Source organism: Takifugu rubripes, chromosome 18 (genome assembly GCF_901000725.2).
Source record: "Takifugu rubripes chromosome 18, fTakRub1.2, whole genome shotgun sequence".
Lineage (NCBI taxonomy): Eukaryota > Metazoa > Chordata > Actinopteri > Tetraodontiformes > Tetraodontidae > Takifugu > Takifugu rubripes.
This window is the reverse complement of record NC_042302.1, coordinates 4,344,598-4,365,130: the sequence shown is the minus strand read 5'-3', so window position 1 is coordinate 4,365,130 and position 20,533 is coordinate 4,344,598. Positions and strand designations below refer to the sequence as shown.

The following is a 20,533-nucleotide window of genomic DNA, read 5'->3' as shown; positions in this document are numbered from 1 at the left end:
GGGACCTGGAAGACGGCAGAGGGGCCCCTCGGCGGGGTTTACCATCCAGACCATGAAGGCTGTCCAAAGCTGCCTTGATATTTCCAGGATCTCCAGGACTGCGCGGGCATTTCCAGGAGAGCGTTTCAAGGCAGTTGTCACGTGGAGCAGGGTGAGAGGTCACGTCGGGTCGCTTCATTTAATAAAAGCACCCGGATCGATGCTAAAGATTAAGATTTCCATATGAATATGGATGTTTTGGAAACATTTGCATTTACAACCTGCAACATGGACACGATCGACTGACTTTTAACTCATATCTGGTTGTTTTCTTTCGCTTCCTCATATTTCCCCTGTGGAAAAAAAACAAAAACATGTTTTATCTCCAAGTTCGGCAGTTTCTGGGCGGGCTGAGCTCCGTCGTGCGTGGATGACGTGGCTCTGGGTTTGATGAGGCGGTTTCCTCGGCTGCAGCCACAATCCTCCCCCGGAGGTTCTGCAGCAATGCTCGCCGTGCGTGTGTCCTCCTGCGCCCGCAGCTCCAGACTCTGGACGCTTCTAACGCCCGAGAAAGGACGCGCGTCCGCCCGGAAGTGCGTCGCCCCGCAGAGCTCCGGAACCCACGCGTCCGAGTCCGCGTACGGCCGAGCCGCCGCCGCGGCCAGAGAGGACCCGGAGAGGTTCTGGGGGGAGGCGGGGAGCCACCTGAAGTGGTTCCAACCCTGGAGCAAGACCGTGCACGTGGAGGATCCCGTCTTCCCCAACTGGTGGGTTTCCAGGGGGACAGAGCAGCGGGGTCGTGCGCGTTTGGGAAGCGTTGCGGGTTAAGGAACTTGGAGAAAGCTTGCGAGCTTAGTGACGTCATCGGGTTGCGCACCACCAAACCTTTTATTCTGTTTTTAAAACGCAACAGTTGCATTAAAACAACAACCTGCAAGTGCGAGTGGCCCCGAGGAGCCCGCGCGTTGAACTTAAGCTTTAAAGGAAGTTACGCAACAACACACTGAAACGTGATTCAGCCGCGCTGGTGACGCCTGGACGAGCACAGCAGCATGAAAACACTCTTAGATGATCAGAGCAGCATGAAAACACTCCTGGACGATCAGAGCAGCATGAAAATACTCCTGGACGAGCACAGCAGCATGAAAACACTCCTGGACGAGCACAGCAGCATGAAAACACTCCTATATAAATGCTATCCTATTTTTTTTTTTAATTCGACGTTTGTTAAAATGACCTTTAACCCTTCCAGTCAAACATCAAAAGCGAAACGTCCCGGAGCCGAATGTGTTTTCTTAATCTGAAAAGGTTCGATGGGGTCAGTCATAGCTGTGATGTGGTTTTCCCGACTCTCAGGTTCGTCGGGGGGGAGCTGAACATGTGCTACAACGCCGTGGACCGACACGTGGAGAGCGGCCGCGGAGACCAGCCGGCTATCATTTACGACAGCCCGGTGGGCGGAGCCAAAGCCCTCATCACTTTCAGGGAACTCCAGGACCAGGTGAGAGCTTTTATCTCTTTGATCCCACTCTTTGATGTGGACGTTAAACGTGACCACAGTGGGAATTCTTTTGCAGGTGTCCAGGTTGGCGGGGGTCCTGGCGAAGAACGGCGTGCAGAGAGGAGACCTGGTGGTCATCTACATGCCCATGGTGCCCCAGGCCATGATGGCCATGCTGGCCTGCGCTCGGATCGGCGCCCCCCACAGCCTCATATTCGGAGGCTTCGCTTCCAGGGAGCTCTCCGTCCGCATCGATCACGCCAAGGTCAGAAAAAGAAAACATTCCCGTTGCGCTTCCCTGACGCCGCCTGACCCAAACGCCCGCTCCTCAGCCCAAGATGATCATCACGGCCTCGTTTGGCATCGAGCCGGGCCGCCGCGTGGAGTACATCCCTCTGGTGGAGAAGGCCCTGGAGCTGAGCTCCCACAGACCCAACAGGGTCCTCATCTACAACAGGCCCAACATGGTAGGAGCCCCCGGCACTCCCTTTGATCTCTCCTTTGTTCTCTTTGGCCCTCCCACGCTAGCGGAACCTTTGGGTTCTTCTGAAGAGCCAATATAAAGTGATATGACCTTATCTTCTCACATCAAGGTCAGAAATGGATTGAAACAAAGGCTGGTTGCTCCATTTGTGTCCTCAGAAGAATGTAGACGTGTTTAGGGTGCGTTCAGGTGCGTCAGGAAGCTCGGCTCTCACCCGTTTGTGTTTCAGGAGAAGGTTTCCATGGATCCGGCGCTGGGTCTGGACTGGGAGGAGGAGATGGCCACGGCCCGGCCCCACGACTGCGTTTCCGTCCCCTCCAACCACCCGCTCTACGTCCTCTACACGTCCGGGACCACGGGGACACCGAAGGTACCGGCGGCGGCGCGCGCTCTCGTAAATAGGGTTTACTTTAGCGTCCTCGACCGGCGTGTTCGAGCTGATCTAAACAGCCGTGACGGGAAAATAAGAGCAAGTCGGGCGGTAACGACCTGCCGTCAGATGTAATTCAATTACCAGCTGGTAGTTCCCCCTGGAGATCCCGAGGTCAGAGAAATTTAAAGCAAAGACCTGATCTGCGCTTTGATCTGCTCTTTGATGCCGGGGAATCAAGAGAAAACCAACCAGTTAGCTTAGCACACCAGCCCGACTGACGCATGTCTTGTTTTTGTCCTCCAGGGCATCGTGCGGGACACTGGGGGCTACGCGGTGACGCTGCACTGGACAATGTCCAACGTTTATGGACTCAGTCCAGGAGATGTGAGTCGTTGCCGCCACGCTCTCCCGGGGCCACCGGCCCGGCCCGCCCACAGGACAACCCCGTTGACGCGTTTCTTGTTGCAGGTTTGGTGGGCGGCGTCCGACCTGGGCTGGGTCGTGGGTCACTCCTACATCTGCTACGCTCCTCTGCTCCACGGCAACAGCACAATTCTCTACGAGGTTCGTCCCGCTGAAGCTGCTGGTTTAACTGGTTCCATCGACCGCTGAGTGTTTGGCTAAAGAGAAGCTCGCTGAATCGGCCAGAACGCCACAACCTGCTGCCGTTAGCTCCTGTCCTGTAGCATCTGTTAGCTTTGTAGCGCTAAACGCCTGCGTGGAGTTCAGAGCTTAAATGGTCTTCTTAAAATAAATAGGATGCGTCGAGCTGAACACGAGTGCAGGTGTGCTCATTTAGCATCTTAGCTAGCCTTCAAAGCCGGCCGTCCACCTGCAGGATTAATGGCTGCGTCCGTGTTTGAATGCGGCTTAATTGCCCGTGAAATGAAGCTTATCATGAAACCAAAGGGCCGTAAATATAAACGTTAAAAGCTGAACAAGCTCTATGTTTTTTTTCCCTCCTTTATTGAGATCAAAGAGACGACCCCCTACTGCGCGGCTCAGGCTAACGTGCGCCGCGCTGACGGTTTTCGCAGCTTTCTCTCACCTGTGTGACCGCAGCAGAGCTCAGATAAACCTTTTACCTTTGATCTGCACGCTGGCAAATATTTAACCACAGGCGGGGGCGCGCTGCTGCTGTTTACTGCTGCAGTTATTTCTCCTCCTTCAGGTTTGTCTCCCCCCCCCCCCCCCCCCCCCCCCCGGGACAAGCGTTTCTCCCACAGTGCAACAGCAGATACGCGTTTGGTATCTGGAATTTTCATCGGTGTCACTTAGAGTATCAGCTTTGTGCGATATGTGGAGCTCTTCAAAAGCGTTAGCGTGAACATTAGCATCCACGTGACCGGCTGCTGCTTGTTATGTTCGCAGGGCAAACCTGTGGGGACCCCGGACGCGGGGGCGTTCTTCCGGGTCCTGTCGGAGTACGGCGCCGCCTCCATGTTCACGGCCCCGACGGCCATCCGAGCCATCCGCCAGCAGGACCCCCACGCTGCCATTGGGAAAAAGTACCCCCTGTCCAGGTAAATGAAGCTCCGCCCACACAGAGTCCAGCCTGATGTGGATATGTGAAGCTCCGCCCACACAGAGTCCAGCCTGATGTGGATATGTGAAGCTCCGCCCACACAGAGTCCAGCCTGATGTGGATATGTGAAGCTCCGCCCACACAGAGTCCAGCCTGATGTGCATATGTGAAGCTCCGCCCACACAGAGTCCAGCCTGATGTGGATATGTGAAGCTCCGCCCACACAGAGTCCAGCCTGATGTGCATATGTGAAGCTCCGCCCACACAGAGTCCAGTCCCATCAGGGGAAACTTGACATTCTTGTGTCGGTTCAGAACTTCCCAGTTTAGCTGCCTGAAATTGTCTCCAAAACCAGTCATGAAGCTCGCCAGAGTCTGACTGACCTTTGCCCCCAGGAAACCCCCCCCATATTTGTCCTCCGAGACGGTTTAAGCTCGTTCCCGTTGGCTCGTCCTTGCGGTGAAAGCCGCTTCTCCCCTCGGAGGACGACGAAAGATTAGAGCGTTTTTGCCTTCAGAGCAGAAATCTGTGAGCGTTATCAGCAGGCAGCGGGAGGCAGCAGATTTATTGTTATAGCCGGAACGTCGTCTTCAGGCTGATTTATTGAAGATCGCTTCAGAGCAAAAGGTCTGACTTTAAAGGACGATTCAGAGCCGGTGATGGTGAAATTAGCACCTTCAAAAGGCGCCGTAGCATGAAAGACCGATAAAAGCTAGCAGATACGTGTTTGTTATGGTTTGGAATTATCTGAAACTATTAGCCTTCAGCTAATTGTGATTTAAAGATGCAATCCCTTTGATTAAGGTATTTAAATCACGCTCACTTTAATTTCTGCCTTTGTTAGCAACAGGGAAAGCTAACTGGCTAACAGAAGCTGAGACACATAGATGATATTACACTGTTTTTGGCTTCAAAGGGGTGTTTTTTACGCTTACTTTACATCAACTTATACATCTCAAAGAATCCTTAAGAAATGTTAGCTTGATCGCTATTTAGCGTAAACAAAACGGCAACGTTTCCGATGTTCGCTACTGTTGGGTGGGAAATCAAATCAAGATCAAAGAAATAACCCGAGGCAACGTTTCAGAGCTCGACAGGAAACGCTGACGTATTTCCTTCGGGAGGAGAAAATGTGGCGGTAAATTAATTTTGTTCCTGTTTCGGCTGGTTGAACGCGGGCGAGATTGATGCGCCTCACTTTTTCGGTGCGTGTAAAAATGTAATAACGGGAGCCGCACTGACTCCTGCACACCCCCGCCCCGCTATCATGCTAGTAGCCGAGTTAGCAGCACGTGCACAAGCGAGTCTACGGGACACACGTTTGAGTTTAAAACTGCTTTGAACTGCTTTCGTTATCAACAGGGAGTTGATGACTGCTTTTCGTTGCTTTTCGTGTCCCGACAGGCTTCGGTATTTGTTCGTAGCCGGCGAGCGCTGCGACGTGGAGACGCTGGAGTGGGCCAAGGCCAGTTTTGGGGTTCCTGTCCTGGATCACTGGTGGCAGACGGGTGAGATATCGCCCTTCTTTGAAGATTAATTGGCTCCTTTGATGTCTTGATTTTCATCAGCGCGAGACGATGGATCAGTTTTTCGCTGTATCGCCTCCGACGGCGGCGTGAGCGGCGAGCCGGCGTCGAGCGTCATGGTGCTCATGTCTCTCTGGTCGACCTGAGGATTAAAGCGTCTGTGCCGCGTCATCATTCGCAGCTTTAACGCCGTTACCATAATCGTAATATAACGACATCATCTTCAGGTGGTCGCATTAATTCGCAGGCCGTGATTGATGTTAGCCTTTATGGAGCCCGCTAATATTCAGGGTAATTGAATTTGCTCTGTACGAAATGCCGAGTAAATGAGATAAAGAGAGTAACTGGGAGGGGGGACGCCAAAAAAATACAAAAAAGTCCATCTCCTGCTCAAAACCCATTATTGTAATTAGTCGTTAATCACCGTGGACGCAAAGATCGTTGGAGTTAATGAACACGGACGATGTCTCGGGCTGAGCTCAAACTTTGATTCATTTTTGCCGTTTTTTTTTGTAGAGGTCACGACCTTTTTTTTTTTTTTTCCCCAAAACCGCTGACCAAAAAAGTAGCACTCTTGGCGTTCCAGACGTAGATTAGCACACATTAGCTAATGGCTAACAGTGGGCTAACAGAGGGTTAACGTGGCTACTTGATTTCTATCAGTTGTTTTCAGTGCAGATTATTGACCGATAACATTGATTGACAGGTCCTTCGATAATATACCTCGTCAATGCTAAGTGGTCCAGTCCTTTAGCCCGCGGCGGCACGGTTGTACCCGCAGGACTAGCATGGGAAGGGTCTCCCTCTGCCCCCGGCTCTGCAGCACATTTGCGAGAAAACATTTTATTCTGCCCGTCTCGCGTCTGGTTGAGTCGCGGCCAAAGCAGGTAATTTATTGAGTTTGGAGAGGAGCCGGTGTCGCCGCCCCGTAAATCCCGGCGGATTTTCCACCCACCGCTAAACTCGATAGCTGGAGGCAGCAGCTGAAATCCAAATGTGCTCCTGTTATTTATTTATTTTTCTCCCACTCACCCCTCATCTCAAGAGAGAAGAGCAACTTTGTTTAGCAACTTTAACTTTGTCATGTTAGCTGCTGTAGGTCGTTTCATGCTCCACAATTTATATACTTATTAGCATCGACAGGCTAATGTCGCGTTGCAGCGATTTATTTTCTCCAAGTTGAGGATCGATGATGTGAGAAGAAACTGTTAATGAAACTAACTCTGACAAAGTGACTAGATTAGGAATTACTGTGATATTCTTCTCATACGGCGATGATAAAAGAGGCGTTTAGCTTTAGCGGCGTGGCGGCAGCATCCAGTTCTCAACCTCTAAAAATGAAATGGACAGCCATTCAGAGAATCACCAGTAAAAACGAGCTAATGGGACAGGGAACGTCCATCTTTCGGTTGTGCCCTGTTGACCGCGACGTGCGTTACCGTTGCCCACCACCAGGTGGCTCCAAACTATCGCGGAGACGCCCCACTGATCAATAAGCAGTCAGACCTCGTTGACGCATTTGGAACGAGGCAACTTTGTTACCTCGAGGTTCCTCAGTCCTGTCACGCCGCCTCATCGGGTTTCATTTGCATCCATAAATATTGATGACGCCGCTCGTCCGGGCAGAGTTCTTTGTACAACCATGAGAGGAATCGATCGCGGGGCCGTGGCTCATAAATCTTTTCGCGGTTGCATCCTTGGAATTCTGGAGTGAAACATTCAGCCCCCAAAAGAGGGAATCAATGGCGAGTAAACAAGCGCGGAGGGCAGAGGTGGGAGGAGCCGGCGGTGGGCGTCGTGCTCCAACACGGAGTCGCTGCAAGGTGCAAAAAGTGACTAAACGTCTGACGCGATGCCACCGTTGGGCCTGGATTCCCCGCGGCGTGCGCGGCGCCAAGACAAACAGCTGCGCACGTTTGTCACCTGCACACAAATTTTACGCATAGTTCATCTCTGGAGCTTTAGCTCAAAAACTCACCGGCGAGAATCCAAATAATCCGACGGGTTTAGCATATCGATTAGCTTTCGGATGGCGAGATCGGCGTTCTGTGTGGGGCTCGGAATTGTTAGCGCCCTTCGCCGTCTGCAGCGGCTGTCCTCATTGCTCCGCCCCTTCCTGCAGTCATGACATCGGCGTGTGTTTGATGTCGGTGCTTGATCCTTTTGGCGGCGCCTGACGTCGCTCGTTAGCGCCTCCCAGGACCATCTGCCTCGTCTGTCGCCTTTCGCGCCCGTGTGAGAAACTCACCTTCTGATGATGATCTGAGCGCTATTTTAGGACTCCGGTCCTACTTGAGGACGACTGATGTCACCGGTGTTGCCTGGCAACAAACGTGTTTCCAGCTGGCACGAAGTGTGCGTGAGCGATGGAGGACGGACGTGGAGGAGAGGCGGAGTGTGTTTGTGTCTCCCTCTGTGTTGAGGTGTTTTTCTGACCCCCGTCTCATCAAAGAAGATCAAAGACGTCGTCGATCTGAGCAGCGTGCAGACGCCACCGTGCAGGCTAACTCGTTAATATCTGGACTTCAGGAAGAAATCTAAACAAATAACTGCGTTCTTGTTTTCAGTAACTTGTTTTCAGTCTCTCAGATGTCGTCTTTTCCGTCTTTGATCTTTTTGATCATTTGAAGAAGGCGTAGAAACGCCAGCAGTAAAAATGTGGCGCTGTTTACGTTCTTCTGTAGTCAGAGGAGGGCCAGGCTGTCTCAAGAAATGCTCCTGATTAGCTGATGCTAGTTTAATGTTTGAGGCTACACACGCACTAAGACGGTTGGGCTAAGTAGCTAAGCTAGCTGTAGCCTTTGTTGTAATAACATCCGCACTTAAAAATGTATGTAAGCTAAAATCCTAAACGTTATTTAACCAGCCGGTTGGTTTGGCTTTACCAGGACGAGCGAGTGGTTCCCACTGGATTTGAACCTAAATCTGATTGCTAACTTTAATGTTTTGCTAGCTGCGATAACAACAATCTCTAATCCGCCTTCACCCCTCTGTATTGAATCCCGTCCTGCAGCTTCACGGAGAAATAAATCGGAAAATTCTACGTTAAATTGAATATCATCCACGGAGAACACGGCCGCTACCTTCGGGAGATGCGACGGACTTTTGTCTGTCGCTAACTCCGTCATCTGTAATTGAATCTCTGCCGAGCGATCCGCCACATTTGCATCCGCGTCTTGTTTACTGGCGGGCTGCTGTCATCATTTCCTCCTCAACCCCGGGAATTCTTCTGGAATTCACTCCAAGGCATCGGGTTTTTGAAGAAACGGGGGGCTTTAGTTAGCAGGTGAACCGGTACCAGTCAGATCTGGGCAAACGAGTCGGGCTGTCTGAGGAAGATGATGGTGGATTGTGGGTAATAATCTGGGATTGTAAACGGGAAGATGGAACACAAGTGGATCTTTTGGGAAGCTTGCTTTCATGTCTTTGTTCTTGATATTTTCCTTTTATGCTCCTGCTTCTGAGCAGGCTGTAAATGATGGTTTTAACTGCTGGTCTATCCGGACCCAAAGATGGGAAAATATACAGAATTGACGAGAACATTCCGGGTTCGGACGCTTCGGCACTCCTGAATCACTCAAGGACTTTTTTCCGTTGTTTTCAAATTACTTTAGAGACGAGAATGTGTGGAATTTATGGGATTCCGAGCGGATTCTTTTCCTACGAGTTGTTAAGTTTGTTTGGCGTAGTGAGGAACGTGTGCAGGCTGGTTTATCCTAGCTGCTCCGGTTTTATCCTCCCGGTCAACCCTGCCGAGTGACCTTGGCTGTGTTACCCTGGCAACCGTTATCACCGCGACATCCCGGAGCACCGGAGAACACAGGAAGGACGGCCTGGCGGCTGCTCCGTGATTCCGTTGGTAAACAGGTGCGTTAGCGTTAGCGACAAGAAGAGAAACGAGTTGTTGAAACAGCCTGACAGGTTGTAGCGCCACCGTCAACGTTCCCGAATCTTCCAGTAATGAGGGAGGCTGCCGGGTCGGTACCACTCAGTCACTGGTCCCGTTTGTTGGCCCCCCTTCCTCCCCCATTCAGCACGCTCCAGAAGGAGGAGGGGTGCTCCAGGGAGGGGGGGTGGAGGGGGGAGAACTGGGAGACTAAAGAAGGCGAGATATCTCTATCTGATCGTCGCCATGGAGGTGTTTGATCCTTTCATCTGCAGGAAGACCTTTGCTTTGATCTTTATTGACGGATTGATGTTAATCCCGATCGGAACGAACATGATTTCATCAGTCACGTTCCACCGCCGGAGAGAAATTGAACTTTTGGAGCTAAATATCTCCTCAAACTGACCCTTAAACCCAATAATTGCACGAGTTGACACGTTTTTGATCGTTTCTGGATGTGAACTTGGAAATCCCAACTTGTAGTTTCCAGGCTTGGTCACCGACGAGGTATATTACAATCAGAAATGCTAAAGCTACACTGCGTAAAGAGACAAGTTTCAACACCAACACACAGTTTAGCTCTTCTAAAGTCACATTGTTGTTGCTGGGGGGGGGGGGGGGGCGCTAATGAGCCGCTTTTGAACGTTCCAACATTTAGTCAATCAACCAATCTTTATTTATAGCGTCTGTTACAGGGAAGAGGAGAGGAGAGGAGGGGAGAATAGAGGAGGGAAGAGGAGAGGGGAGGGGAGGGGAGGAGGGGAGAATAGAGGAGAGGAGAGGGTAGAGGAGAGGAGAGGAGGGGAGGGGAGAATAGAGGAGAGGGGAGGGGAGGGGAGGGGAGGAGGGGAGAATAGAGGAGAGGGTAGAGGAGAGGAGAGGAGGGGAGGGGAGAGGGGAGGGGAGGAGGGGAGAATAGAGGAGAGGAGAGGAGGGGAGAATAGAGGAGGGAAGAGGAGAGGGGAGGGGAGAGGGGGAGAGGAGAGAGGAGATCATAGACACATTTATTATGACAGTGCTGGTGTAGGAGTGGAGCGGGTCAGCGGGGTCAGAGGTCAGCATACAGCCCTGGAGGTGTAGGTGGATGAGGGTGGACCCAGTCCGGTGGCTCCACCAGAGGCAGGTTGAAGGGGGTCTTTCATCCTCTGGAACACAGTCACGTCTCTGCACCTGGGCCGCCTCAGATTAATGGCTTCAGCTCCACACGTCTCCTCCTCTTCTTCATCTGATATCTTAATCTCAGCCCCCCCCCCCCCTCCCTCCCCCTCTTCCCCCCCCCCCCGCTGAAGCTGCAGCCGCTTTATTCCCTGTCATTTAAATGTGGGACTTTTACAAGATTCTTCATATCGACCCGATGCACTTTGACCCAGACGCAGGCAGCTGAAGGTCAGCTGAAGGTCGGGCACCTCCACAACTCCAGGTCCTTTAATAAAGCAACAAAATGGTGCCAGAGCGGCAGCGAGAGATAAGAGAGAACAAAAGGCTCTGAACTGGTTCTGCAGCAGATGCTGATCTCTTGTGTCATTTCTTATCTCATCTGGCCTGTGGAGCCGCACCGATCCCAACACTGACTCAGTGGGTCGGTTCTTTGTGTCCTTGGTGTCACTAGAAACTGGATCCCCCATCACAGCCTCCTGCATCGGCCTCGGGAACTCACTGGCGCCCCCCGCTGGCCAGGCTGGGAAACCTGTTCCAGGTTACAACGGTGGGAAGCTCGGCTCTTCTTTCTGATATATTCCGGTTTCAACTAGCTAATGCTAATGCTATATTTATTTAGTTTTAAAAAATTTCCACACCTTAAACCAGAGAAATAAAACACTTTTAAACGGCAGCAGCTGCTCAAGTCTGAATACAAAGTTTCTCTCTCCTCCGTAGTCACGGTGATCGATGATGACATGCAGGAGCTGAAGCCGGGAGTCCTGGGAAATATTGTGGCGAGGTAAGCCCCCCCCATCCTCCCGCTGTCACGTAAACAGGAGGAGAGGGGAGAAACCATGACCCAGTGGGGTGACAGAGGCCTGTCAGGTGATCATGTTTCTGGACCCCGGCAGCCTTGGCCTATAACAGCATAACTAAGATGTGACCTAATGATTAGACGACCCCCTAAGTATAATTTGTCTGTCTATGATAGTAACTGGAACTACAGAATTAGCAACAATAAGCTTTTTCAAAGAGGAAGGTTTTAAGCGTAATCTTGAAAGTAGAGATTACGCTTTGTGGCCTGTCTTGACTATAATTTATATATGTGCCTCGCCACATGTATGTCTGTATCTATGCATAAGGAGCCTTGCCTAAGGGCTCACCTGGATTCGAACCAATAACCTTCAGCACCAAAGTCAGTGGCATTAACCACTGAGCTATCCAGTTGCATGGATGTGGCCGTACATCTCTAAATGTTAATATACCAACACTCTACATATGTCATCTTTGTGGCCTGTCTTGACTATAATTTAACGAAATGTTATTGCCTCGGTAGTTTTAGTTCATCTTCTAGATCCCCACTGATGTATACCTACTCCTCCTCCAGACTTCCTCTACCTCCTGGTTCAGCTCTGTCTCTGTGGCAGAATCACGATCTCTTCAAGAAGATCTACTTCAGCAAGTTTCCGGTCAGATTTGCTCAAAGTGCCTGAATCATTTTCACCTGTGTGTCTAGAAAACTTTTATTAAATGTAATTTGTCGTAAACGTGGCGCCTGCAGTTCAGTATATGGTTAAACGCTGCCCTCTAGCGGCCACCTGTCGCAGCGCAGAGCCTCTTCAGTTTGGAGCGGCTCATAGTTGGCATGGCAACCTCAGTTGGACCGTTTATACCAGAATTGATTCATTCCACCAGGGTTACTATGACACCATGGATGCTGGGTTTATGGATGAGGAAGGCTTCCTTTACATCATGTCTCGCTCTGATGATGTCATCAACGTTGCAGGCCACAGGCTATCGTCTGGCGCTCTAGAGGAGGTAAAGTTACTGCTGCTAATCCTAATTTACCCTCAAAGCTAATTTTATACATTGTAATATCTAACGCACCTGATTTGAACAGATAGTTTTCGACGGGAGGATTTTTACGTGTTGTGAATGACGGTAAACGTCTGCGTCCTCTAGTCCGTGTTGCAGCACGCCGCCGTCGTGGACTGCGCCGTGGTCGGCCTGGAGGACAAGCTGAAGGGAGTCGTCCCGCTGGCTCTCTGCGTCCTGAAAAACGGTGAGACGTGCGTCGGCGACGGCTGCCGTTGAGCCGCGTTTCACCACCTGCTGCCGTCGTAGGCGTGCGGAGGAGCTCCGAGATCTCCGGCGAGATCGTGAAGCTGGTGAGGGACACGGTCGGACCCGTGGCCGCTCTCAGGAAGGTGCTTTTCGTCCGGGCGTTGCCCAAGACGCGCTCCGGCAAGATCCCCCGCTCCGCTCTCGGCGACCTGGTCAACGGGAAACCCTACAAGGTACGAGCGTCTCCAATCGCCCCGCATGTTTAGAGGAAAGCGCTGACGCTAACGTCTGGTCAGATCTCTCCCACCATCGAGGATCCCGACGTCTTCGCCGAGATTGAGCACGAGGTGGGAAGAGCGCTCAGATCTCAAGGACGATGAAGACGAGTCTGAGGTTTGATCTTTTTTTGTTTGTTTTTTTTGCTCATCTGGACCAAACGACTGTTAACTCATCCAAAACGCACAGCTAATTTTGATCTAGATGTGCTAACAGCTAGCTGATTGTAGTGCTGATGTTTGGGGGCGTGGCCTGTTCCCCCCCCCTCCCTTGGTCACACCCTTCACTAATCTTGAGATGCCAAACGTTGCTGGAGTGGGCGGGGTCTTGTAAGTGGGCGGGGCCTTGTGCAAAGACTGGGTTGATTAGAAATAAAGACTAAAACTTCACATATTTTATTGACAATGAAAAGTTGCTTGCTCACCACTTAACTTCGACCGAAGTACAATAATAACTTAAAAAAAAAAAAAAAAAGATAAATTGAACGGTTGTTCGTGCAAATCGAAGATGTAAAAATAAATGCTCGCGGCGCCCGTCTGGCGAGACAGAGACAGGGGACGGGGGGGCGGGCCGCACACCAGGGCCCAGACGAGAGTCAACAGATAAACAATGTAAAAACCACACCAAGCAACACGTATTTTTAAAGTCACCTCACTTCAACATGGTCATATACACTCTACGCACACGGAAGAGCTAACGGGACTCAGTTCCTACTTCTGCTCTGGCGCACGGCCGGATAAAACACAACAGAGTCACGTCCTCCTGTTGGGAGACATCTTTGTGCAACGGCGTCTCATTTTCAGTCCCCCCCCCCCGCCACGTCCCTCCAGAAAGGACACGATGGGGCGCGCTGCTGTCGCCCACCAGCAGGGGGCGGGCTTCGTCATCAGCGCGATGAAAAAATAAAACCGTACGTACAAAATGACGGAGAGGGATGAGGCTAAGGTGGAATATGAAGAGCAGCATATATCAATCTATGGTCTGCTAAATGGGTGGGGGGAGGGGGGGCTTTTTTTTGCACAAACTTTAAATATCTTTTTATACATTGATGTGTGTATACATTAAAAAAAATGGCATATTTATGTACAGATAACCTACACGTCTCCTGTAGCAGAAACACACAGTACGTTATGCTCCGACCAGTTACTGTACATGTAAAAGGTAGAAATGGGGGCGACGGGGAGGCCTGCAGGACAGTTTAGCACCGGTGCCTGGTGCCCGCTGTGGCGGATGATTCAGGGGTCTTTTTGGCAGTGAGTGTCATCAGGACGGTCCCTCGGCAGGCGGGCGCCGCCGGCGGACCCCCGGCTAGTCTCCATTCAGAACTGCAGCTGTGGAAAGAGAGCGTTTCAGGAACGTTCTGTGGTCCTGGTAATAACCAGCAACTATTTCGCCGGTCAGAAAGCTAAAGCTTCAAGTCCAAACGGTGCAGATTGAAACCTTTTAGCTGTGATCTCCCGACTGGTTAGCTAGCAGAATTCCGCCTGGGTCTGTAGCTGTGTGTGTGGGGGGGGGGGCTCAGCGGCGCGCTGATGAAAGCACGAGCAACAACCTGCCGGCTACGACGCCCAAATTACAGAGGAAAATCGTCCTCGTGAAGTCGTAACTTTAAACTCTCCCCCCTCTGCATCGGACCCTCTTCCTGCTTTTATTTCCCCCTTTAGCGCTCATTTTGTTTACACTTGCATTGCTCCTGCCATCGCAGCGCTTTCTGCGTTATTATTCGTCTTGGGCGGCTGGAAATGCAGCGTTAATTACATTCTGAAGGCCGTTACTGCCCCCCTGGGCTGTGTTTATGAACTCAACTACCCATTTAAATGAGAGTCTAATTCAAAACCAGGCGTGAGGAAATCCTCCCACTACATAGTTGTTAAATTCTGAGTGGATTAGGCAAATGGCTGCAGTTGATCTAGAGGAAAAGGAGGTTAGCAGATGGCCCTGGACGGCACCCGTCTTTATAGGAAGGTGGAGAATCGCTTCTTTTGTTAAGAGTCAGAGAAGTAAAGGTGTGTTTGGCGAGGCCAGAGGCCTGGTCGTTACATACAGCATACAGTTTAGGTCCCTCTCCTCCTCAGCAGGAATAGGTTCTCACCGAGGAGCTGTCCAGCCGCTGCACCGCGGAGGGTCCGACTGTAGGGGGAGCCAGAGAGACGACTTTAGGGCCGCTTATTTCAAAGGATAAAAACCTCCCCGTCCTTGGCAGAGTGACTTCATGGGCAGAGTTATGCACTCAAAGGAGGGTTCTAGCTTTTGAGTGGATCAACAGTTCATCGTTGACGTCACAGGACAGGGAACACGCAGCGTAAAGATGGCGGAATGTTGGCGTGGACAGGAAGGGACGCTGGCCGAGCGGCCGTCATGTATCGTGATACATGCTGCGTCGCTGAAGGACCGTTTCCTGATGTCAGCTTTAAAAATCAGGCTGGCGCCCGGGACAGTTTGGCCTTTTTAAACATTTTTGCAGCGTTTAGTTGATCGTTGGACATAAATTTCAAGAGGGAAGCGTCCTTCAGCGAGGGCCGGCTGCAGCCAGTGTCCTCAACACCAGAGGGACGAGGAATGACGGACACAGCTCAGTTCATCCAGGATGTACTTCCCCCCTACGTAATCCTCCTGGTTGGGGCCACCTTTGCGTTGCCCCTGGTTACCACTGCAAGGGTCCCGCCAGCAAGCATGGCTCCTAACCCATAACTTGGCCCCTCAGCTTTTGTGGTGCGTTTAAAACCTCCGGGGCGACAAATAAACAACCATTTTGCAGCTCTGCAAAACACCACCCTTGGAGTTGGACGACCAGCGGAGGAGGAGAGATACGGGACAGCGGTTGGCAGAGACCACGTGAAGAGCGGGGACACTTAGGGGCCAACAAGCCCGGGGCCTTCGGGGTGGGGGCGTGGCTGACCTTGAAACCAGTCCAAATACATGTCGTCAGGACTGTCGTCCAGGGCCTCATACAGGACTGCACAGCAGCCGCCAGAGAGAACGAGAAACAGGGGGGGCGTGTTTTTAAATCCACAGGTGCAACGGCGCCGTTTCTCACGGGCGATGCCACGCGGGGACGGGCTCTTACCTTCGGGGGGCAGCCTTCGGGAGTGTCCGGACGTCGTGGTGAGACGGAATCCGGCGGGGAGCGTCTCCGCCGAGCCGGGCATCATACTTATACCGTGAATGTCTCGGGGGGGGAACTGCCGCCGCCAGGACGGACCTCTGAAGTCTTTGTCATCGCACTGGCGGATACAAAGACGGGCAGCGTTAGCGGCCGTTAGCGGCGGCAGCGTTAGCACGCCGCGACCCCCCCACTGTGCTCACCTCGTCCAGCCTCCTGTCGGTGCCCAGGGCCAGCAGGTTATTGTACTCCCGCTCCAGAATCTGACGTGCCTGCGGACCACAACACACCCGACACGCTGCGACTCCCATAAGGACGACTATTTTTAGCAACAGCGGCGGCTTTTTTTAGCGCCCGTTTCATCAGATTACGGTGGTGATACAAGAGGCAGCCGGCAGATCTACCAGCTTTAGAGAGCGGCTGGTGACACCGGTGCCAAAACGAGGCCGGTTTAGTACTAAAAATGGTCCCGGGCCGTTGCTAGGGTTACCTGAGTGTTTTGCGTGGGGATCTGGAGGAGCAGCCCCAGACTGCTGTAGTCGAAGTTGTCATCCAGGGCGACCAGAGCGCCGTGCACGCCGCTCTCCAGGAGGATGTTGGCGTAGTCCCTCAGGCCTACGCTCTGGACCCACCGGATGACCCGCTCGTTGCTCCACACCAGCACATCTGCAGGTCCAGAGGACGCCCCCCCACCCCTCTTAGCTGAGGTAAACCCGTCTGATTTTGCTCCGTTAGCGCTGCTCACCTCTGATCTCGTGCTGGCTGTGCTCTCTGCGGCGCTCCAGCTCCTTCCTGTCGTAGTTGAGCTTCTTCAGACACATGATTCCGTACTGTAAACTGGTTCTGACGCCCGGAGAGAAGCAAAATAATCACGCGGGATTTCTCGCCAACCCAAAATGGGACGTTCGGTACCTGTGGAAGCTGTCCACCATTTTGAGGTGCACCCTCAGGTCCTTCTTGGTGAGGTGGTCCAGCATGCGTGCGTCCACCAGGCACTCCATGAAGTAGCTGCGGTACTGAGGTAGTCCGAGACTGGGCAGCCATTCGTTCCCGATCCACTCGTGGTTCATGTCGCCGTAGGCCAGAGTCTGAGGAGGAGGCGGGGTTAAAGGTTTTTCGTAGCGAGACGACCTTCAGCGAAGGACAACGGGGCGTCTCTTACCTGAGCCCAGCTGCCCTCTTCAGACTGGGATTTCTGAACGGGGCACAAAGAAGATGAGTAAACCGATCGGACCGGCTTGATATTGTTACTCCGTGTTAGCTTGAGCGCATAGCATTGTAGCGCTAACCTGTCACGTTAAGCCGGGCTCACACGACGCAGAGTGTCGTTTATTCCGTACATTTAACGTAGTCAGCACATTAAATGCTCGCCTCCTTGTTGATGCTAGTATGCTAGTAGCTGTTAGCAGTGGCTTCATGGTAAATACAATAAAGATATTCTATGGCTTCTATACGTGAAATTCCTTTCCTTTGTGTAAAGCAGAGGTAGTTTGAACTGCCCAGCCGTGCGCAGGTCACGTGCCCGTCGCTCAATACCTCAGACACGCTTTTACTGTCACTCGTGATCGACAGAACAAAGGAGGGACGGCGGGAGAGGACGAGGTGACTGACCGTTTTGGACGGGGCTGCCATGGTCTCCATCTCCTCGTGGGTCACCCAAACGTTGCCTGACGGCTACGGAGAGGGTGCGGAGCCCAAGAGACAGAGCAGCAGCAGCAGGGTTGGTAGTACAGGTCCAGTGGGAGGGGCAAGCAGTGTTAAAGAAGAAGAGCAGCACCACTGTAAGCCAATAGTGTTATAGCATCACAGTCAGATCATCAACTGGCCCTCTGAGCCCCCGGCAGGGGTCAAAGGGCATACGCACACGACAAAAAAAAACCCACACACACACAAGACGGTGGAAAACGGAGCAGTCGTGGCTAAAAGGACGTACACAGATGAGGGAACACTCATGCAGGGACACAAAAACACCCACAATCCTCTGCAGCTAAAGGTCAGCTCACAACAGCAGCACCCTTTTATGGACAATGTTTACTGGTTTAACTGGTCACTAGAGAAATATAGAATCACCACTTCCATTAAAATAAAAAGAGCATTTGAAGTTTTAGTGATTGGTGAGACCCCCCCCCCCCCCAGTCAGGACCAGTCTCATTGTCCAGGCAACTGGGAGCTGTGAAGGCTACCAGTGTGAAAACGGACATTCAAACTCAAACATTAAAATCTTGTTGCATTTGTTTTTATAGTAACATTCGGTTGCGTGTAATGCGAGTTTCTGGTAGCACTTAGCCTCACGCACACATGCTAACGTAGCTCTGAAGATGCAGATTACATCATTAAAAAGGAAAAAAAAAACACTCCATACAACTACATGCAAAAATAGACAAAGTTAGCATATTTGCCGTATTTTAACATTATTTTGATTTTGATTATTTAACTACTCCTTTTGAAAGAACATTTGTGTCTCCAAGGCAGCTGCTAGCCTTTTAGCTTAGCATATCATAACCTACAATTCTCACTAATCCATTTACAGTTTTTGTGCTAAACTTGTTGATATTTTAATATGAAAATTAATTATTCTAATTGAATAATAATACAACGTAAAAACAAAGCTAGAAGCCTGTAATCGCATTAATGTTGACCAAATTAATTACCTGAATAAAATGATTTTTTTGTGTTACTTTTGGGTAACAGCTTTTTAGAACTAAGCTAGCAGAATACTGAAGGAGACCAAGGCTTTAGAGTTCCCTTATTCAGCTCCTAACCATGACTGTACAGCTGAAACATCTCCAACTCACGGTTCTGGAGGTGGGCGGGGCTGAGGGGCTGGTGAGCGAGACCATTTCCTGGATGGCGAGGCGAAGCTTGAGCCGGTGCAAAGGGTTACTGATGCCGATCTCCCTCTGGATCTCTGTGTCCGAAAGGGCAGACATGATGGCTCCGCTCTTCACGTTGGCACGGCACGCTGCCACGTACCACGCTGGCATTCCTAACCACAGCTACAGAGACACAACGGTTTATACTAATCAGGTCAAAAATCACCATCTTTTACATTTTTACTCACTTTGTACAATGTAATGATTAATTTGACATTTGTGTAGGGATTATAGTTAAATGTCTGTAGTTCACCTCCTGTACAACAGGGGGCAGTAATGCTCCACATAGTGTCTTTTTCTCTGTACTTCATTCTCAAACCAAACGTGTCAAATTTATAAACAATCCTTCAGAAGCTGATTTTTAATACTGTAATTAAAGTGATTATTAAAAGGTTTTTTTTTCTTTTTTCATTCTTGTTTGCGGTATAAAATGACTCATTTCAGTTTAAACTGAATCTCCACCAATCAGAGGGCGCCTCACCTCCAGCCAGGCCACCACAGTGGGGCCGTCCCACTGGGCGAAGGGTAAACCTTTTCTCCTGGCCTCCTCCAGCAGCTCGTGTCTGAGGGGGCGAGGACAGAAAAGAAGGCTCAACGACGTGCACACGCGGGTTGGAACCAGCCAGGGACCAGCGCATCCCCCGTCCTGCACACGGATTTCCGCAGGTCCCGGCAGTAACCGTGTGTGTGCTCGTACACGTTTGATCTCCCAGCCCGTGCCGGTACGCTCCAAAAAGGGCGGAGCCTTACTGCTCATCTCTGGTGCCAGGAAGTAGAGAACACAGAGACACACTCGACTACATGTTTACTGGATTTGTGAGGACATTTCCTGATGACAGTCCCGAATCCTGACATTCAATTTCATCCTCATCGCAATCTCACTGGTTCTAATCTAATGTTCCACGCTGGAGATCTCAGGATATTGAAGTGCAAATTTAATGTTCTGTGTTTCATAATGTTTTGAGAAATATAGTTAAAAATAAGCTGCATTTTATACAGCGTGACCCTGCGATATAAACGCAGATAATAGTGGCCAATAGGGACAGTTTCACGCAACTTTGCTTTGATCTATTTATAAAATTGCTTTGATGTACTGGAATAATTCCACATTGCAGGAGACATCGCGTTAAATTGCACTTTACGTCGACATAAACAGGAACAGACGCGCAAAAATGGCCGACAGCTGGGGCGAACTGAGGACCACACACCAGAAACTGCGCACGTCTTTCTACGAACACATCAAGAGTAGAAATCAACACAGGTCCAACAGTCCCTGAGAACTTGATGAATGAAGAGAGTGGTTTCAGTTATCAGCTCCTCCAGGATTTCACGTGGTCAGAATTCAAACGGGAAAACGCAAATTCGGAACCGTGCGATTTTTATCCAAATGCTAATGAATTTGAGTGGCGCTTCTCAAAGTTATCTTTAATAAAAACCTCCATCGCTTCCTTGATTTTGGCCGATTGCTGTCACATTTGCAAAATAATCGCCGAAATCTTGACGCGGGCACAAACGCGACACGTTTTCTGGCAGGATCCGGCTATTTCGGCCGCGGCGGTGGCAAAAGCCAACGTGAAATCCTGGGGTCCCTGAGCGATAAACATGAGAGATGTAGCACTCGTAGCGCTGAAGGCCTCAGTGCGGTGAAAGGGCACTTGAACACAGCATACATGGCGGACACAAGCCTACAGGGACACAGCAAATGTCTTGACCCACACGCAGCCAGGGGACATTCACCGTCTTATCCATCCAGCACATGGGGACAGAGCCCATGTTGTATGTTCAGGTCGGGGCTAATGCATG

The 20,533-nt window shown here is 51.0% G+C and overlaps 2 protein-coding genes across 16 annotated transcripts in view; one reads left to right on the top strand and one right to left on the bottom strand.

Moving 5' to 3' along the window:
• Positions 1 to 412: 412 nt before the first annotated feature.
• acss3 (acyl-CoA synthetase short chain family member 3) lies at positions 413 to 19,124 on the top strand. 4 transcript variants are annotated; one of them, XM_029825641.1, is made up of 17 exons: positions 413 to 746; positions 1,336 to 1,480; positions 1,557 to 1,745; positions 1,813 to 1,947; positions 2,194 to 2,334; positions 2,641 to 2,721; positions 2,806 to 2,901; positions 3,709 to 3,860; positions 5,267 to 5,370; positions 10,884 to 10,979; positions 11,150 to 11,213; positions 11,802 to 11,883; positions 12,110 to 12,232; positions 12,377 to 12,476; positions 12,539 to 12,711; positions 12,775 to 12,871; positions 18,633 to 19,124. In XM_029825641.1, the coding sequence occupies exons 1-16, from the start codon at positions 430 to 432 to the stop codon at positions 12,856 to 12,858; spliced, it is 2,082 nt and encodes a 693-aa protein (XP_029681501.1). In that variant the 5' UTR covers positions 413 to 429; the 3' UTR covers positions 12,859 to 12,871; positions 18,633 to 19,124. The 4 variants fall into 4 exon arrangements, with proteins under 4 accessions (XP_029681501.1, XP_029681502.1, XP_029681500.1 ...); XM_029825642.1 differs by having other exon boundaries at positions 18,549 to 19,124; XM_029825640.1 differs by lacking the exon at positions 18,633 to 19,124 and having other exon boundaries at positions 12,775 to 12,899.
• Positions 13,779 to 20,533, bottom strand: part of ppfia2 (PTPRF interacting protein alpha 2) — a 52,014-nt gene continuing 45,259 nt past the window's right edge. For 5 of the 12 annotated variants that reach the window (XM_029825629.1, XM_029825630.1, XM_029825635.1 and 2 more), the window contains 12 exons: positions 19,212 to 19,293; positions 18,653 to 18,853; positions 17,469 to 17,531; positions 17,020 to 17,052; positions 16,770 to 16,945; positions 16,603 to 16,700; positions 16,348 to 16,523; positions 16,061 to 16,129; positions 15,822 to 15,978; positions 15,654 to 15,710; positions 14,799 to 14,884; positions 13,779 to 14,085 (listed from right to left, as the gene is read on the bottom strand). In XM_029825629.1, the coding sequence (XP_029681489.1) occupies positions 14,826 to 14,884; positions 15,654 to 15,710; positions 15,822 to 15,978; positions 16,061 to 16,129; positions 16,348 to 16,523; positions 16,603 to 16,700; positions 16,770 to 16,945; positions 17,020 to 17,052; positions 17,469 to 17,531; positions 18,653 to 18,853; positions 19,212 to 19,293 (1,171 nt within the window). In that variant the 3' untranslated portion in view covers positions 13,779 to 14,085; positions 14,799 to 14,825. The remainder of the gene's footprint in view (positions 14,086 to 14,798; positions 14,885 to 15,653; positions 15,711 to 15,821; positions 15,979 to 16,060; positions 16,130 to 16,347; positions 16,524 to 16,602; positions 16,701 to 16,769; positions 16,946 to 17,019; positions 17,053 to 17,468; positions 17,532 to 18,652; positions 18,854 to 19,211; positions 19,294 to 20,533) is intronic. The other 7 variants (XM_029825632.1, XM_029825633.1, XM_003972715.3 and 4 more) reach the window with 4 other exon arrangements.

What these genes read in the sequence shown, in the direction of transcription:
- acss3 (XM_029825641.1), top strand. Translation starts at nt 430, where the DNA reads ATGAGGCGGTTTCCTCGGCTGCAGCCACAATCCTCCCCCGGAGGTTCT. An exon ending in AAAAAGTACCCCCTGTCCAG is followed by an intron (nt 3,861 to 5,266) that starts GTAAATGAAGCT and finishes GTGTCCCGACAG; the next exon opens with GCTTCGGTATTTGTTCGTAG. An exon ending in TCTCTGCGTCCTGAAAAACG is followed by an intron (nt 12,477 to 12,538) that starts GTGAGACGTGCG and finishes CTGCCGTCGTAG; the next exon opens with GCGTGCGGAGGAGCTCCGAG.